This window comes from Lolium perenne, chromosome 7 (assembly GCF_019359855.2).
Source record: "Lolium perenne isolate Kyuss_39 chromosome 7, Kyuss_2.0, whole genome shotgun sequence".
Taxonomy (NCBI): Eukaryota; Viridiplantae; Streptophyta; class Magnoliopsida; order Poales; family Poaceae; genus Lolium; species Lolium perenne.
The window spans coordinates 268,349,355-268,367,317 of record NC_067250.2 but is presented as its reverse complement, the minus strand read 5'-3'; the positions used below and the strand labels follow the sequence as shown (position 1 = coordinate 268,367,317).

The 17,963-nt window shown below is 41.4% G+C and overlaps 2 protein-coding genes across 3 annotated transcripts; one reads left to right on the top strand and one right to left on the bottom strand.

Moving 5' to 3' along the window:
• The first annotated feature begins 259 nt into the window (after positions 1 to 259).
• On the top strand, positions 260 to 6,230 carry LOC127312789 (F-box/FBD/LRR-repeat protein At1g13570). 2 transcript variants are annotated; one of them, XM_051343341.2, is made up of 4 exons: positions 260 to 395; positions 500 to 1,335; positions 5,536 to 5,688; positions 5,778 to 6,230. In XM_051343341.2, the coding sequence occupies exons 2-4, from the start codon at positions 502 to 504 to the stop codon at positions 6,072 to 6,074; spliced, it is 1,284 nt and encodes a 427-aa protein (XP_051199301.1). In that variant the 5' UTR covers positions 260 to 395; positions 500 to 501; the 3' UTR covers positions 6,075 to 6,230. The 2 variants fall into 2 exon arrangements, with proteins under 2 accessions (XP_051199301.1, XP_051199300.1); XM_051343340.2 differs by having other exon boundaries at positions 277 to 395; positions 487 to 1,335.
• A 759-nt stretch (positions 6,231 to 6,989) lies between these two features.
• On the bottom strand, positions 6,990 to 10,647 carry LOC127312788 (RPM1-interacting protein 4). The gene is made up of 4 exons (XM_051343339.2): positions 10,423 to 10,647; positions 7,750 to 8,247; positions 7,424 to 7,642; positions 6,990 to 7,341 (listed from the first exon to the last, which is right to left on the bottom strand). Exons 1-4 carry the CDS (start codon positions 10,426 to 10,428, stop codon positions 7,306 to 7,308), a joined length of 759 nt encoding a protein of 252 aa, XP_051199299.1. The 5' UTR covers positions 10,429 to 10,647; the 3' UTR covers positions 6,990 to 7,305.
• Between the last annotated feature and the right edge of the window lie 7,316 nt (positions 10,648 to 17,963).

Below are 17,963 nucleotides of genomic sequence, written 5' to 3'. Positions count from 1 at the left end.
AATAGAATTTATATGTACATACATGTTTACATAGCAAAACAATATTTTATGTGGCATGTATAAAAGGACAAAAAAGGTCTACATAGTCGTGTTGGAGCATCAAAATTTATATTTTTTACACTAGATACAAAAAATATTTTTTTTCTCGAAAACTTGTATGTGAACATAGAATATTTAGATATACATATTTTTTTTATTTTTTTAAACTCTTTAAAATGTATTTTCACACAACAAGATCTCGTGAGCCGAGTCTCCCAATTCTAAATCTCCACTGTGGATTTCTTATAAGGTGGGTCTCGTACCAATCTTCCAGTCCAAATCCTACTCTCTTTGGATCACTGCTCAGGGTTCGCCGCCGGCAATCGACCCCCAAATCCTACTCTCTTTGGATCGAGGTCTCTCTCTCTCTCCTTTGATTTATAAAATCATTCCTTCTTAAGAGCTCATAGTTGATTTATTTACTGACCTAGAAGCTGAGTATTTCAGTTTATTTCATCAGCAATGGCGACTTCGCCGGCTCGCCGCAGGCCGCGGCTCCCGTCGCCGGACATTTCAGCGGCGGAGATCCTGGACTCCCTTCCTCCGGCGATACTCGACGAGATCCTCTCCCGCCTCCCCATCCGCGATGCCGCCCGCACCTCCGTGCTCTCCCGCGCCTGGCGCCGCCGCTGGGAGTCTGTCCCCTACCCCGTCCTCAACTGGCCCCGCGGGACGCCCTCAGCTCCCATCGACGCCGTCCTCGCGCACCGCACCTGTCCCGTCAGCGAGTTTCGCCACCAGTACGTCTCGGAGCTGGAATTCCACCTCTCCGATCTCTGGCTCCTCCGCTTGGCCAGCTTGGGAGTTCAGTCCCTCCACCTCAAGTTCAAATGGTTGAAGGCTGATGGGATTGTGAGGATTCCACACTTCCACATGCTCCACTCCCACATCTTCTCCTGCCTCGAGCTCATCGTTCTCGACCTGGAATCCTGTGACTTCCCCGGTCTGCAGTATGGCTTCGCAGGCTTTCCAAACCTAACCACCATAAGCTTTTGCAACGTTCGATTTCCCCGAGGCTTGAGTGGATTGGAGGCGCTGATCTCTTCATCGTCCTCGCTTCGGAGGCTGCGGCTTGAGAATTTGAGGATGCCTAACAAGTACGAGCAATGGGTTATTCATGCGCCCAATCTCCAGAGTCTGCTCATCAGTTCAGTGTTTGATTACGGGTGGCAGGTCGATGATCTCCCATCACTTGAGGTAGCAGAGATCAAACTTAGAAACTACTCTAATGACCAAGAAATCGTGAATCTTATCTCTCGGTTGGATCAAGCTAGGATTCTCCAGCTCGACATGCCGGTAAATTGTTTTAATTCCATTCCCCTTGTGCCCTCTTTTTCTGTAATCTGCATACATTCTTTAGTTGCACATAATTTCTTCTTGTCACTAAGGGCTAAGCGTAAGGAACCAGAATAATCTTTTGCTATCCTACCAAACTATATATATGGGTTTTTTGCTCAGACTAAGCCTAGGGATGTTGGACATTACTAGAGAGCCAAATGCAAAGGTCCTCTAACTAAGTCAATGTTTAGACTAATAGTGAATTGAAGTCGTTTTCTTTCACATGACCGCTGACTACCATAGTCTCAAATTCATGTTAATTTCTTTGTATGGTTTCTCTAGTCCAAAGCATGGATTGGTACTGCTGCCAATGCTGTTGAGTAGCAGGTTAACAACATTTTAGGGTTTGGGATAACTTGACTTGCAAAAAATCAATTGTGTACATTTGATTTTTCCTCACTGGGTGATAAGCTGAACATAGAAGATCTTAATTTTGGTTCAACTGAACCCATAGTATTGCTATCCCTGTTTAGTCATTTAACTGTTTAGTTGGTTGGGTCAGGTCAACCATTTAGCTGTTTGGTCAATTATCGTGGATGAGTTTTGAACTTCCATAATATTATGAGATATGCCCCTTATATTCCATCAAACATATTGCATTACTCCTGGAGTCTGATATTACATATCTCTCAGTTATCAGGTTATAATTATATAACTGTATATTATAGTTTATGCACACAGCTTAAACTTATGTCTTATATTACCTTGAAAGACCCCAATATATATTTTAGTATTATTTTATTATCCATCTGTTATTCATGTTAGCAGTTGAAATTGAAAAAGTGGCTGTTGGACCTATCTGAGGAAATAGATCTAATATTTGTTGCATGTTCTGATATTCATATTCGGGTTTTTCCTTAAGAAACTGGCACATCTTTATTATCCCGGCCTCTGCATCATAGATGTATGCGGCCTAATTTTCATATTCATATATCTGGGTGTAATCTCAGTTCTGAAATGTTAAAATGGCCAAATTTTTGTGTTCATCTGTTGTTGTTTATTTCCTTTCTGTCTGTTACAAATTAACATGATTAATGCCTAGATACGAATTCCCCATTGTAACTAAGTACTAGTATGATTGGAGATAAGAACCACATTAGTAGATTGACTATCCATGAACCCATGTATTTATATTCAGAACATATTTTCTTATTGTATTTTGGTTTACGAACAGAAGACATTTTTATTTGAACATTTCAAGCTCGGTATCTCCCCCTGCCCATACAAACACACAATATTTTTTCATCTCTGTTTGTTTTTATTTATAGAACATATTTTTCGTAAGTGCTTTGATGCATCTAGTTTTTATTAGTATTAAGTTTCATGCACCAGCCAGTAGAACCAAATGTCGAAACTTATGGAGAGAAGGTGGGCAATCCACATACACTTAAAGACCCCCTCTCGTGTGTGACTTGGTAAGGCCTACATGTGGTAGACAGAGGGTAAGGCCTACATGTGGTAGACAGAGGGTAAGGGCAATCTTTCTTTATAAAATTGCGAAAGCCGAGACTTGAACCCAAGACCCTGCTCTGATACCATATTAATGGTTGTTTGGATAAGTAGATTGTGGGAAACTAGTTTCCCCGAAATGCGTTCGAGCGCCTAACAATCTTGGTTTCTGTAAAACTGGAAAAACGAGTTTTTTTAGGAAAACCGACTAATAGACGTTTTTCTGTAAACTGGTTTGGCGTCCTCCCACCCTACGACATGGTTCGCCGTCGGTGACTGCCTGGCGGCCGCGCCATCTCGTCGTCTTCACTCACGAGGGCCTCGAGGGATGCCGCATCGTGGAGATAGGCTGCGCCGAGCACGACGTGCACGCTGCCGAGACGCAGCTCCTCACACACACCATCGGCGGCATGCTCGCCTTGCACCATCTCCATGCAAAATAAATGTCGCCGTCGGCGCTCGGCCCAATTCCGCACTACCAAATTTGTAAACCGGCGGGTGAACACGATCTTCCAGCAAAATCTGACCTCTGATTTGGCATGGCCAGCGGGGTGCGGAGTGCTAGCTGCGGCGTAATCAGGTCTTGCCCTTGCGGAGATACGCATCAGGCTGTCACCTTATCGCTGGGCTGGGTAGCCAAGAGTGAACACCCGTAGGTTGCACTTAGCGAGAGATTCGAATTGTACTTCAACGTGCTCTTCATGTTCAACAACAACTCCATGGAGCTGCTCAACTGCTGAGTTTTCCACGTCGAATAACGTTGCGTTGGTCTAGGTGGAAGACAAGGATGCCATGGCGGGGGCGGCATTGATGGCGGCCGATGTGCCGTTGGCATTTTCGCTGGACGCCAAAGTGTGTTGCCGCTGCCGCTGGTGGTAGGCTAGTGCTAACATAGTTTTCCTTAAACTAATTCTAACAGAAAAGCTAACTAAAACCGGTTTTGCTAAAAATCCTCCATAAACTCGTTTTCTAAAAACTAACTCTAGAACTTCCTAATCCAAACAACCACTAAGTTTCATGCAACAACCGGTAGAACTAAAAGTCCGAAGTGATGGAAAGAAGGTGGCCGATTCAAATATAGTTTAACATTTATTATGCTATTATTTGGCTAAATAAAGTTGCATGTGCTTATGCTCTAAGCTGTGACATCGGAGGTGACTCTCCAAAGTGCATGTCTGCCGAAATTCCACCATGATGATCACGATTTGTAATATGCTGTTTTACTATTCACTATTCTGGGCTAGCTCCAATTGCTTTGTGATACTGCGTTGTCAAAGAAAAAATTACTTCGTGATACAGAAGAATTTATGTGAAGATTTTTTAATTTTTTGTGACGAGCTCAAAGTCATATACATTGTGATAATATTGCACTTGTCAAATTCCCACGTCTTCTCGGGCCTCATCATTACGAAATCCTGTCCCCTTCCCTGGTTGTGGTCCATGGTATGTTGGTAGACTAAGTCACCAAACAATCGCACTTATATGCTGGTTAAAGTTCTCTTCCTTTCAATGGTTCTACCAGCCAGTTCTCAATTCTGGCATGTGAAATCTACTTACGGCAACAAAGCGCTGAATGTTTTACTTTCTTTGCATGTTCACTTCTCCTTAGTTCTCAGTTATGGCATGTGAAATTAAACTGTACTAATTAAATGGTGAATAGCTGTCGTCTAACCATTTAGCCATCATATTAATGATCACCTTTACATGGAACTTTTTTTGGCATCTATTTAACGTTTGAATTCAAATCTGAAATAACCCACCCCAGCAAATTAGCCTCCCAACTTAGAGCTTCCTATCAAATACATTGTCATCCTAATACCCTGGCATCCAGAACATCAAATTTGGCTTATATGCCGGCATGTCGCGTCGGCATCATGCCATGCACAAGAATGAGAGTAGGAGACTTAAGGAATATGACAATGATTCTGCACACATGGAACAAGTCATCCAGTGATTGGAACCATAACTGGAATGAGAAATATAGAATATAACATCATATTCTTGAGTTTGTCTCCTTGGTTGCTGATATGTGGTATTGTGGTGTTTGGACTTGATTGGAGCTCACCTATACAGTGCACCAAGTTCTGGTCATTTACACAATTAATAGTTTTGGTTGCTGTGATGTGGCCTCAATGCAATTGTACAATAAAGTCTTGTATAATATAGTGACTAGACCCTTTTGTAGTTCGTAGAACTATAAACATTGATTGACAATGGTGCACCATGATTTACAGAATGGTTGCAAGCGTTTAAAGTTTTCTGGTACAACTGTCAAAGGTCTAAAATAATACTCCCTCCGGTTCAAAATAATTGTCCAAAAATAGATGTATCTAGACATGTTTTAGTGTGTAGATACATCCACTTTCGGGCAATTATTTTAAACAGGAGGAATAGGATAATATTTAGGCTTTTTTTTTCAAGAACACGCACGATAATATTTAGGCTTGAAAATATCTGCCAAGTAGTATTTTCTGAGGCACCTTGAAATGTAAAGACCGAAACCAACTATCTAAAGTTGCAATATATTATATGTCAGATCATTGTGTTGAATATGTTCCTGGCTTGATAACTCATTGTGCATATATGTAATTTATGTTCATACCCCCAATATAACAGAATAGTTGAATACATAACAGAAGAGCAATTGCACAAATCTAGTTTACATCACCTATTTCTTGCTTGATGTGTAATGTTTCACCCATGTTTCAGTGTTCATTGGACAATCTTCTGGAGGAACTCCCGCGATCCTTTGTGAATCTGAAGAGTTTATCGCTGCATATACCATATTGCTGCCTATCTAGCTTTTTATCTATCTTTTGTCTAGTCAGGAAGGCTCCTAACCTTGAAGTTTTGGATGTTGAGGTAATAATGTTAATTGTAGTAGTTAAAAATTTAAATGTCTTTTGTACTTATTATGTGTGCTATTTTTCGATTGAATCCTGTGTTGACAGCTTGGTTTCCACTTTGAAGAGGATGATGAAGTTGATATTAACGTTCTAAATGGGCAACGGGCTGATGATCCGTTCTCTAGTCTCACAAGTGTTCATATGAAAAATGTCACCTGGGATTCATATGAGATGACTTTTATCCAGTTTATTTTGTCCGAGGCAAGACAACTTGAGGTACTTAGTATTCATGAATCTAGAGGGCATTTGACATCCGATGAAGAGGCATTTGTAGCTGCAGAGGTTGCACGATACAGGAGAGCTTCTCCAGCAGCTAATGTTGTCATCAGCCGCATACCCTAGAGTTATGGGAGTTTGTAATTTGTAGGTTGTGTGGTAGGTAAGTTTGCAACTTTGGTGCTGGACTGTACAATGGCATCGACGCAACCACCTGGTTACATATGTAAATTAACTCTATGACCAACATAGAATTTTGAATTCTACATTATCTTTTTCCCCTGTTTCTCTTCTCAGCTGGGAAACTGGAAGTACTGAAAGAACTAGTCGTAGTATTTCATTACTTGCCAGAGGTAGTTATATTTGCCCGCCACTAATTATTGTACTCACCTAAAGTTTCTGGTAAAGCTACTGTCGTAAGTTTGTATGAGCAGTACGATTTTTTTTAGTTCTCGCATGCATTACGAGTTCAGTTCTACAGATTGTCATGTTTAGCTTGATCAAAAGCTTGTCCATTGTTTTATCTGCATTCTATTGATGTTGCCCTATCCAAAGCCAAGATGTTAAGATGTCGTGTAAGAATTTTTTCTGCTACCACATCCCGCCCAAATAAAATTAGGTGGCACTTGTCCTAGGGAGTAAAGAAGTATGTTGCATTTGTTTGTTGTAGAACATTGTTTGCAGACTCTGGTCTTTGACTGGAGTGGATGACCAACACCATAGAAATTTTCTGGAAAATACTCCCCCTGTCCCATAAAAAATGTCTCAACTTTGTGAGAATTTAGATGTATCTTAACACTATCTAGTAAGTAATACATTTAAATTTTAACAAAGTTGAGACACTTTTGGTGGGATAGAGGGAATACATCAGATGGCTACTTTTTATGCATGCAAGTTAACCTCACAGTAAAAATTAATCGTTTCAGTGACATTTTTAGCGATCAGAACATGCCATGATATTTTAGTTTCCATTTTATCAGGAATTATTTTTGAGCGAAAATTTTGTTTGGAACCATGATAACTCAAAGTTGCCCCTCAAAATCGAAGATAATGCGGATATTTCCCAGGTAAACCATAGAGCATCCAATATGCACATAATTATACACACAACCCACCGTTCTTACAAGAGCCTCGCAAACCACCTTGCAAAAACCAACCCAAATGTAAGAGAGATTTACAGAGAAGAATGAATAGTCCAAGCAGCATCGGTGAACAATCCCTTGGAAGCTGAAGTCTGAAGAGAAGAAACGGAACTGACACCCAGAAGCCCATGTACAGTACAGCCTCTGGCCGATGTTCATAGTTGCACATGACTAAAGATGAAGGTTGCGTTCAGAGCTTCAGATGTGTGGGTCAGTCAGTCTCTGGTGTGAGGCAGGAAGCACCCGAACATCTGCACGTGTACAACGTCGACGCATTATTTCAGCCCAGGAAATGGATCGAAACCACGTACAGCCGAAAGTTAGCGCGCGTACCTTTGAGTAGAAGGGGGTGTGCCGGGTCTGGGAGCGCCTGGCGTTCGCGTAGCTCTCCGGCGACGGCATGCGGCGGCGCGGGACGCCGGGTGGCGCGCCGCGGGCCACCTCCCGGTCCCGCTTCACCCTCTCGAACTGCACCGTGAACCCCTGCGCCGCCGCGCTCTGCTCGTCCCACACGCCGAACTTGGGCACCGCCACCGGCCTCTGCCGTCCCCCCTGCATATATATATATCGCCACACGATCGTGCAACTCGATCATCATCAACACGAGCCAAGCGACTTGAGTAAGAGGTGGCTAGCGAGCGAGCGAGCTAGGCGCTGACCTGCGCGACGTGGTGCGGCGACGGTGAGGCGGACCGCGCCCGCGTCCCAGGCTGCTGCTGCTGGTGCCTCGCGTCGTGCGGCTTGTGGTGCCCGGCCGGGCGCTGGTGGTGGCCGTGGTCGCCGCCATGCTGCCCGTTCGAGGGCTGTTGCTGAGCGCTTGGCTGCGGCCTCTGGTGGTACTGCGGCGGCGGCGCGAACTTGCTCTGATGGCCGCCGCGGTGGCCGCCCGGGTCGGACGCCACGCTGCTGTTGCTCCCGACCCGGCGGTGCTGCTGCTGCAGCCCCGCGAGGTGGCCGCCAATGGAGCTCACCGGCCGGTTGGACGCAGTTGGGGTGACCAGCCGCGGCGGCGCGTCCTCCTCGGGGTCGTTGGGGTTGAAGGGGCGCTGGAGCGGCGGCGCGGTGGCGCCCTTGTTCTCGCGCACCTTCTCGAAGTACACCGTGTACCCCACATTGTCGGTGTCCCAGGTGCCGAACTTGGGCACGCTGGCCCGGTTCTGAATGTTTACAAAAGTCAGGCACACTATTCATGCATTTTGTGTGAAAATGAAATCGACACATTTGCTAGTTTGCAGGAAGCTGATTTCTGTATGGACGTCTGTATCTGTTCCGTGTTTCGCAAAAAAAAAGCTGATTTCTTATGTAGCATTATGCGGATTTTTGATCTATCCGATCTGCTAAATGTTGCATAGTTTGGTCTTTTTTTCTTTACCTTTTTATACTCTAGCTAGATTTCTCATGCCACTACATTATGTTTGATCCTTGTGTAGATTTACTTATGCCATGCTAGTAAAACTCTTGAAACCAGCTTCCAAAACAGAGTCATGCATATATCAAAGATTACTTTGTAATATGAACTATGAACTAATTGCTGTTTTGGTCATCTTGATGCACCAATAAATCACCATTATCTAAAATGTATTGATGCCACACAACTAGGAGTGTTTGCAGGGTGGAGAATGACAATAGGCTATGACGGTTGTAGCTAGGGATGACAACGACTTTCCTCTCCACAGGGAGTGCCTTCCCACCCCATCCTTATTTAACAACCTTGGGAGTTGGGAGACATATTTTCCATTTCAATGAGGTTAATGGTGAAAATTGGGTTCCCTATTAAGCAGCCGAATTCAAATTATATAGGCATAGTTTCATATTGTCACCTTCTTATACATAAAAATATGTAATTCATGTAACACGTATGTGGTAAAATGATGATAACAACTTAGTTTCATAGGCCAAATATTTCCATATGATGTTACAACATCTTTTAAGTATATAAAATTATATGTATGAAAGTATTAACTAAGAGCAATGGGGAGCGGGGATAGAGAGACCTTCTAATACCCATCCCCATATTAGATGCTAAGTACAAAATTTCCTCGCAACCACCCTCTAATAAATGTATTCTTCATGGGTTTACGAGAAACGAGGCCCCATTGACATTCCTAATGGTACCAGTCAATGATTCTGAGAAAAAAAAGAATGATTCTAAGATTTCTTATACCGTTTGATTATGATAACACTATTGAATATAAATATATTGCATAGCCTCCTTCCATCATTTTGGACATATATTAATACCACTTGGTGTTATCCTATTTTTTTCAATTCAACCAAAAGTCCAAAATGTTCGAATAATCCTACTATTTCTTGAAAATGTTCATTGAATAAAGCTACAATATATGTTTTTGATTGTTCTATTAATTTCCCTTGATTTACTTTTGCTAAATGGTCTGAACTTCTTATATTGTTTCCTCATAGTTTTTACTGAATTAGTAGGGTTCCCAAATATTTTTAATATGCTTTTTATTCCATCTTAACATTTATTCCGTGAGTGGACATCACCTCATCGTCGAAAAGACTTCCCTGCGAGGCAAGAAATCATTATTTTTCATGGAAGGGATCTCTATACTATTTTCATACTTGGGTGGCATAATTAAGAATATCCAGCATAGAGTTGAGAACCAAACTTAAACTTTGAAACTAGTTGAGCCATGAACCTGATACACAAGAATGGGCTTCTAACACTTTTATTGTAGGCAGCTATGAATATATCCAATAGGGCAGTATTATAAATTTTATATGTAATAATATGCTCTAACACTACTGTAAGTTAGCCTATATAAAGTCAGACTGCCCCAACAGAGATAGATTCGATGTTTATTCGACTATGCCACCAGCTAATTTCGGCTGATTGTAATCCTATACATTTGCGGTCAACGTGTATAATATATATCATATTGCGATTGGCAAATCACAAGTGGGTTTGGTAATGTCTAGGGCTAACATAGTCGTGCGAATGTGTCTCCGACTAACGTGCGAAAGGGACGTGCCTCCCAGTTGAAAACAAGACCGTGTGCTCTTGAATGTCTTCTGAAACTGAAATCAATTGAAATGGCAAACTGCAGAGAGAAAACGCATGCATTCTCTGCCATCTCTCATGTGGGTGGAATTTGCATTAAAAGTGTCAATGGATTGGGTTGACATATATTAACAAGCTCTATCATTTGCTCAATCGGGAAGATGGAAATAATCATAAGGTAATTAAGCCGTATGATGAACACGTCAGATGTATTAACGCGCTCAGGCTCAGCAATCTACGCTAGCTAGGAGCGCAAGAAATGTTGATGCATGCATAGATGGAAGGCAGGGACGGGATGAAGAGCACTCACGGCCATGCGCTGAGGAGAAAATCGATCGTCCGACCGGAGCCCGGCGAGGCCAAACTCTCTCGCCGCCCCTGTGCCACACACACTTTCTTCCTTGTCTCTCTCCTTCCCCCGGCAGAGGAGAGGGGGAGGGGGCCAACGCAACAGCAGGGCGCGCCCGAGGCAGGAGAGGTCGGAGAGGGGCTAGCTTAAATTTGACAAGCCTTCTAATAATGGCCGCGCCCAAGCTCTCGATGTCCAAGCCGCAAAATAGCCTCCCCGTACCTATATAGACGACGGCGATGGCGATTGACAAAGGGCAGCAAATTAAGCTAGCTGGTGCCTCCTTGGTCCGATCGGTGTGGTTTATCCAGGATATATAGCTCTTAGTTAGCTAGAATGCCAGATATGAGATTCCGTCGTTGCGTTCTCAGCGCTTCTGCTGACCACGTCGTTGCCTTCCGCGAGGAGTGTTCCTCTGCTTGGTCAAGTCTAGGGCGGGGAACTCTTTCTTTCTATTCGCAAAAAAAAAAAAACTCTTTCTTTCTCGTTGTATTTGTTATATGATGATGTTTTCGGGGGCGTGTTTGATAGGTGCACCGATTATTGCGCTTCCATGGGAAAGGACAGGGCATGCCCAGATTACGCTACGGTTTCGCACTTCGTTTAATAGCTTATATGTTGCATCACTAGGAGCAAAATAGATGTGATGATTTGTTGCCTGCATGCTAACACAAATAGTTCTCACGGTGCAAGGTACAGTATTTGGTTGCATGCAGGTTACGATTGAGATTATCTCTTCTCTCTACCGTGACTTTACCGTACTACACCAGTATCAAACACAACGACTAGCAAAATAAAGTAGAAGTTCATCCGTAGGTACTACATGTACTTAATAAAAGACATTCCAAGCTACTACGAATGATAGCTCATCAGTGCAGACCCAAGAATGAATCAAATAGGAGTTTATCAGTACATTCCGGTGAAAAAATAGGTGCCGATCAAAGGGGGTGTTCGACCTTCTTTTTTTTTTCCCAATCGCGGCCCACTCCATCCTCCAGTTCTTCCAACTTTCATTGTCGTACAATCGTATTCTGGCCGATCAAATAGGTGGACTTGAGATAGAAATAAACATCAGTCGACACATTGTGGCCAATGTAGTGCCTCCTTCCACGGTATGCCAATGACCGTGATTTCGGGACCCTAGCATTCACATGAGTACAATCGATAGTGCCAATACAATCCTGTCAAGGCACGAACAAAGAGTCATATTTGTGACCATAGTAGTCATTTGACGAGAAGTAACTAGAATATTAATGCTCACACTGAAATATGGCCACCATCTATAGCTGTTTTGTATCTTGCCAGGTGCGCGACCCGTTGGTAGCTTGATCAACTCTCCTCTCAGCGCTCTAGTTGCATACAAGATTTTTTTGAAATAGTGATAACACAATCTTTATGGATCCACTTAGCCTACTATAAAACCTCTAAACCTATATAGTTTACTGAAGGAGATATGCCTTAGAGGCAATAATAAAGTGGTTATTATTAATATCTTTATGTTTATGATAAATGTTTATATATCATGCTATAATTGTATTAACCGAAACATTAGTACATGTGTGATATGTAGACAAACAAAGAAGTCCCTAGTATGCCTCTTTAACTAGCTTGTTGATTAATGGATGATTAGTTTCATAATCATGAACATTGGATGTTATTAATAACAAGATTATATCATTGTATGAATGATGTAATGGACACACCCAATTAAGCGTAGCATAAGATCTCGTCATTAAGTTATTTGCTATAAGCTTTCGATACATAGTTACCTAGTCCTTATGACCATGAGATCATGTAAATCACTTATACCGGAAAGGTACTTTGATTACACCAAACGCCACTGCGTAAATGGGTGGTTATAAAAGTGGGATTAAGTATCCGGAAAGTATGAGTTGAGGCACATGGATCAACAGTGGGATTTGTCCATCCCGATGACGGATAGATATACTCTGGGCCCTCTCGGTGGAATGTCGTCTAATGTCTTGCAAGCATATGAATGAGTTCATAAGAGACCACATACCACGGTACGAGTAAAGAGTACTTGTCAGGAAACGAGGTTGAACAAGGTATAGAGTGATACCGAAGATCAAACCTCGGACAAGTAAAATATCGCGAGACAAAGGGAATTGGTATAGTATGTGAATGGTTCATTCGATCACTAAAGTCATCGTTGAATATGTGGGAGCCATTATGGATCTCCAGATCCCGCTATTGGTTATTGGTCAGAGTGAGTACTCAACCATGTCCGCATAGTTCACGAACCGTAGGGTGACACACTTAAAGTTGGATGTTGAAATGGTAGTACTTGAATATGGAATGGAGTTCGAATATTTGTTCGGAGTCCCGGATGAGATCCCGGACATCACGAGGAGTTCCGGAATGGTCCGGAGAATAAGATTCATATATGGGAAGTCATTTTATGTGAATTAAAATGATCCGGAAGGTTCTACGGAAGGTTCTAGAAGGTTCTAGAAAAGTCCGGAAGAAATAAGGATGGAAGGTGGAGTCCCAAAGGGACTCCACCCACCTTGGCCGGCCAACCTAAGGGAGGAGGAGTCCCAAGTGGACTCCCCACCATGGTGGCCGGCCACCCCACCAAGGAAAGGGGGGAGTCCCACTCCCCCTAGGTTTGGACACTTGGAAGGTTTTGGTTGGGGTCTTATTCGGACTCTTTGACCTAAGCCTTGGGGCTTCCACCTATATAAAGAGGGGGAGAGAGGGGCTGGCCGGCCACTCAAGCCACCACCATGGCCGCACCCCTCAAGGGTGCCCTAGCCGGCGCCCCTCTCCCCAAACCCTAGCGGTCTCTCTCTCCTCCACCATATCCCGCACGCTTAAGCGAAGCTCCGCCGGATTTCTCCACCGCCACCGACACCACGCCGTCGTGCTGTCAGATTCAAGAGGAGCTACTACTTCCGCTGCCCGCTGGAACGGGGAGGTGGACGTCGTCTTCATCAACAATCGAACGTGTGACCGAGTACGGAGGTGCTGCCCGTTCGTGGCGCCGGAACCGATCGTGATCAAGATCTTCTACGCGCTTTTGCAAGCGGCAAGTGATCGTCTACCGCAGCAATAAGAGCCTACTCTTATAGGCTTTGGAATCTCTTCAAGGGTTAGTCTTGATCATCCCCTCGTTGCTACCGTCTTCTAGATTGCATCTTGGCTTGGATTGCGTGTTCGCGATAGGAAATTTTTTGTTTTCTATGCAACGTTATCCTACAGTGGTATCAGAGCCGTGTCTATGCATAGATGGTTGCACGAGTAGAACACAATGGTTTGTGGGCGTTGATGCTCTTGTTATCTTTAGTTTGAGTACTTTGCATCTTTGTGGCATAGTGGGATGAAGCGGCCCGGACTAACTTTACATGACCGCGTTCATGAGACTTGTTCCTCGTTCGACATGCAACTTGTATTGCATAAGAGGCTTTGCGGGTGTCTGTCTCTCCTACTATAGTGAAGATTCAACTTACTCTTCTATTGAAAACATTAGTATCACCGTTGTGGTTCATGTTCGTAGGTAGATTAGATCTCTCTCAAAAACCCTAAACCACGTAAAATATGCAAACCAAATTAGAGACGTCTAACTTGTTTTTGCAGGGTTTGGTGATGTGATATGGCCATGATATGATGATAAATATGTATGAGATGATCATTATTGTATTGTGGCAACCGGCAGGAGCCTTATGGTTGTCTTTAAATTTCATGTTGAGTAGTATTTCAAAGTAGTTGTAATAGTTGCTACATGAGGTGAACAACCATGAAGACGGCGCCATGAACCTTGACGCTACGCCGACGATGATGGAGATCATGCCCGTTGATGATGGAGATCATGTCCGTGCTTTGGAGATGAAGATCAAAGGCGCAGAGACTAAAGGGCCATATCATATCACATATGAATTGCATGTGATGTTAATCCTTTATGCATCTTATTTTGCTTAGAACGCGACGGTAGCATTATAAGATGATCCCTCACATTAATATCAAGATAATAAAGTGTTCTCCCCTCGTATGCACCGTTATAACAGTTCGTCGTTTCGAAGCATCTCGTGATGATCGGATGTGATAGATTCAACGATTCACATACAACGGGTGTAAGCCATGTTGCACACGCGGAATACTTGGGTTTGCTTGACGAGCCTAGCATGTACAGACATGGCCTCGGGACAACGGAAACCGAAAGGTTGAACACGAGTCATATGGATGATATAATCAACATGTTGATGTTCACCATTGAAGCTACATCATCTCACGTGATGATCGGTTTTTGGTGTAGTAAATTTGGATCGTGTACCACTTAACAACTATAAGGGATGTTGTATTAAGTGGGAGTTCATTAGTAATTAGATTAAAACATGAACTAATTATCATAAACATAGTCTGAGTAGTATTTTGAATTAATTTTGTAGTATTGGCATCCGTTTACTACTATGTGCTAGTCTTGTAATTGAGATAGAAATACTGTTAAAATCTGACAAGAAACTTTACGGATTGGTACCGTATTGTTAAAGAATCAAGAATTGATTAAGTCCTATTGCAAACTTTTAGTAAACCTCACATTATTGATTCAAAGAGCTATGGTTTCAATTAGTACCTAAAGTTATCTTGTCTCCGAAAAACTTGAAGTTCAAATCTGTTTGAAAAGTAAGGAGCTGAAAATTTAGTTTTCAGAAATAATCAAGGTATGAGATATATGTGATATCTAAGACCTTATTGCAAGATGATAGAATATATTTTGGTGAAACTACATAAACTCATAAGTTTTATGGGAATGTACGAAGGTTGAAGACGCAAGGCGTCACAATCCTCCAACTATTGGGGCACTAACAATATTCGCATATCCATGAAGTGACCATCCTTAATATGCACCGTTATTAAGACTCGTCGTTTCGAAGCATCACATGATGATCGGGTGTGATAGATTCTACGAGTGCATACAACGGGTGCAAGCTAGATTTGCACATGCAAATACCAAGGTTAAAACTTTACGAGCCTAGCATGTACAGACATGGTCTCGGAAAGTCGTCATGATATGATGGATAAAATTATGAGTGAAATTGTTCATCATATTACAAAGTTACTAATAGTGAAATCTGGAACACTTGTCATATGATGATCAACTTCAAAGTAAGAACTTCAAGGTTATTGGTATTTGACCAACAAACCGAGAAGTTATTGAAGTTGATGTGTTTCTCTGAATAATGAGGAAAGCTAAAAGAGAAACTGCAAAAGATATTTTGGTAAAAAGAAAAGAAAAGACTAGAAAGTCTAGCTCAGGTGTATATAAATGATATACATGTTATGGTTGTATTCCTAGTTAAGTCACACTATGAAATTCTTGGGTATTAGTACTATAGTGGTTGGTATGAAGTGTCATACAAAACAACTCAATACAAGAATACAATGGCCTAAGTGACTGACAAAGAATATGATAGAAATGCACGTCTGAAACAAAAATAAAGTGTTATTATGTTCGTCGTTGGCATTCTATCTAGCCCTTAGAATTTATAATAAAGAACTTAATAATTGTTATTTTGCTCTGGTCAAATGAAAACAATGAGTTGTTCAAATTATGACATTACTCCATATATGATGGATAAGTTATTATAAATCTTAATGGTGAAACACACATACATAACACTGACGCTAAAATGCCATAAGGCAAATGATTTGAATTCCACTTATTTGTGGAACCGCCATTTAGGTCATGTTAGAAAGGAACGCATGAAGGAACTCCATGCAAATGGATTTTTGGAGTCATTTGATTTTTGAATCATTTGGCGCTTGCAAAATCTTTTCTAAAGAGAATGATTAAAATAACGTTCATAGGCCAAGAGTTGAACGGGCAACTAACTTAGTGAAAAATACATGATGATGTATGTGGTTCACTGGGCATAGTTGTGTGCGGGAGATTCTTCTACTTCATGAAAACTTTCAACAATGAATTGAGTATATATATGTGGATATATTCAATAAAGAAGAAGTTTGAAACATTTGAATGGATTCAAATAAATTTCAGCATGAAGTGGAAATCATCGTAATAGAAAAGTCAAATATCTATGATTGGATCATGGTGGAAATATTTGAATTACGAGTTTTAGCGAACATCTAAGAGAGTTATGAAATTGTTCTACAACTCACGTTTCTTGGAGTATCATAGTGATGATGAAGTATCCGAGAGATGTATCCAAACCTTGTTGGATTAATGATGAGATAAAATATTATGACGCCATTATATTTTTGTGGATTATGCTTTAGTGACTACCGCTTTTACACTTAATAGAGCATCATCATGATCCGTTGAAATGACACCATACGAGTTATGGTATGGGTATGAATCCTAATAGTCTTTTCTTAAAATTTTGGTATGCATAGCATAAGTAAATAAGTTTACAACCAAAATCGGATGAATGTCTTTGTTGGTTATCCCAGAGAAGTGATTGGGAATTCTTCCCACTATGTAGACAAAGACAAAAGTGTTTGTCAATGTTTCTTATTTCCAAGAAATTGTTTCTAGTGAAATATTTGAGTGGGAGGACAATATAATTTGATAAGGTTTATGAACCTGAGCATAATGATCAGTGTAGCGCAGCATCGGAAATTGATTCCGGAAGCGACCACGACGATCATGGCTCCCAAGACTACAAAGTGTTTTAGCCATAGAAATCGAAGTACATATTGAACCTTGTAGGTATGGTTTACTTTGTGATCAAATAAATGATTTGTGGACAAAGGATTGATTATGAACAATGATAAACCAACTACAAACAAAGAAGCTATGATGGGCCCTGACTCCGTTAAAATGGCTATACGCCATGAAATCCAAGATAGATGAATACTTTTTGAAAGTAAATGGATCTATAAAATTGATGGACTTGGATGAAATATCCTTGAAGAAGCTTGACTTGTCGAAAAGTTGTTTACGACAAAGTTCAAATAGTTGACTACAACAAGATTAGATCTTCCGTAGCAATGCTTATAGTCTATGTGGATTATTCTAGTAATCACTACATATTTCTTTTATGAGATATGTTAGTAGGATGGCAAAATACATTACTTATCAGAAGTGTGTATTAAAAGGTGTATACAAGATACAACCAAGAGTTTTGCTGGTCCGTGAAATACTAGATAGGTATACAAACTTCAATTGAATGAAGTGAGTATCACGGAGTTGAATCTTCACCAGATGAAATAGTCAAAGAGTTTTTGATTTCATCAGAGACGATGAAGAGGCTTGCATTTGCAAGAAATTAAGTGGGAGCGCTGAGACATATTTATAATACTTATGTAGATGACATATAGTTGGTTATAAATGATGTAATTATATACTTGATTAAAAGGTTTCATTGAGAAATTAATTTCAGTGAAAGGATATGGACTGAAACATATCTAGTGTCAAGATCTATGAAGATAGATTGAAACACAAAATAAGTTTAAGTCAAAGTACATAGAATGGATATTGAAATAGTTCAATATAGAAATATTAAGAAAATGTTCTTGTCATG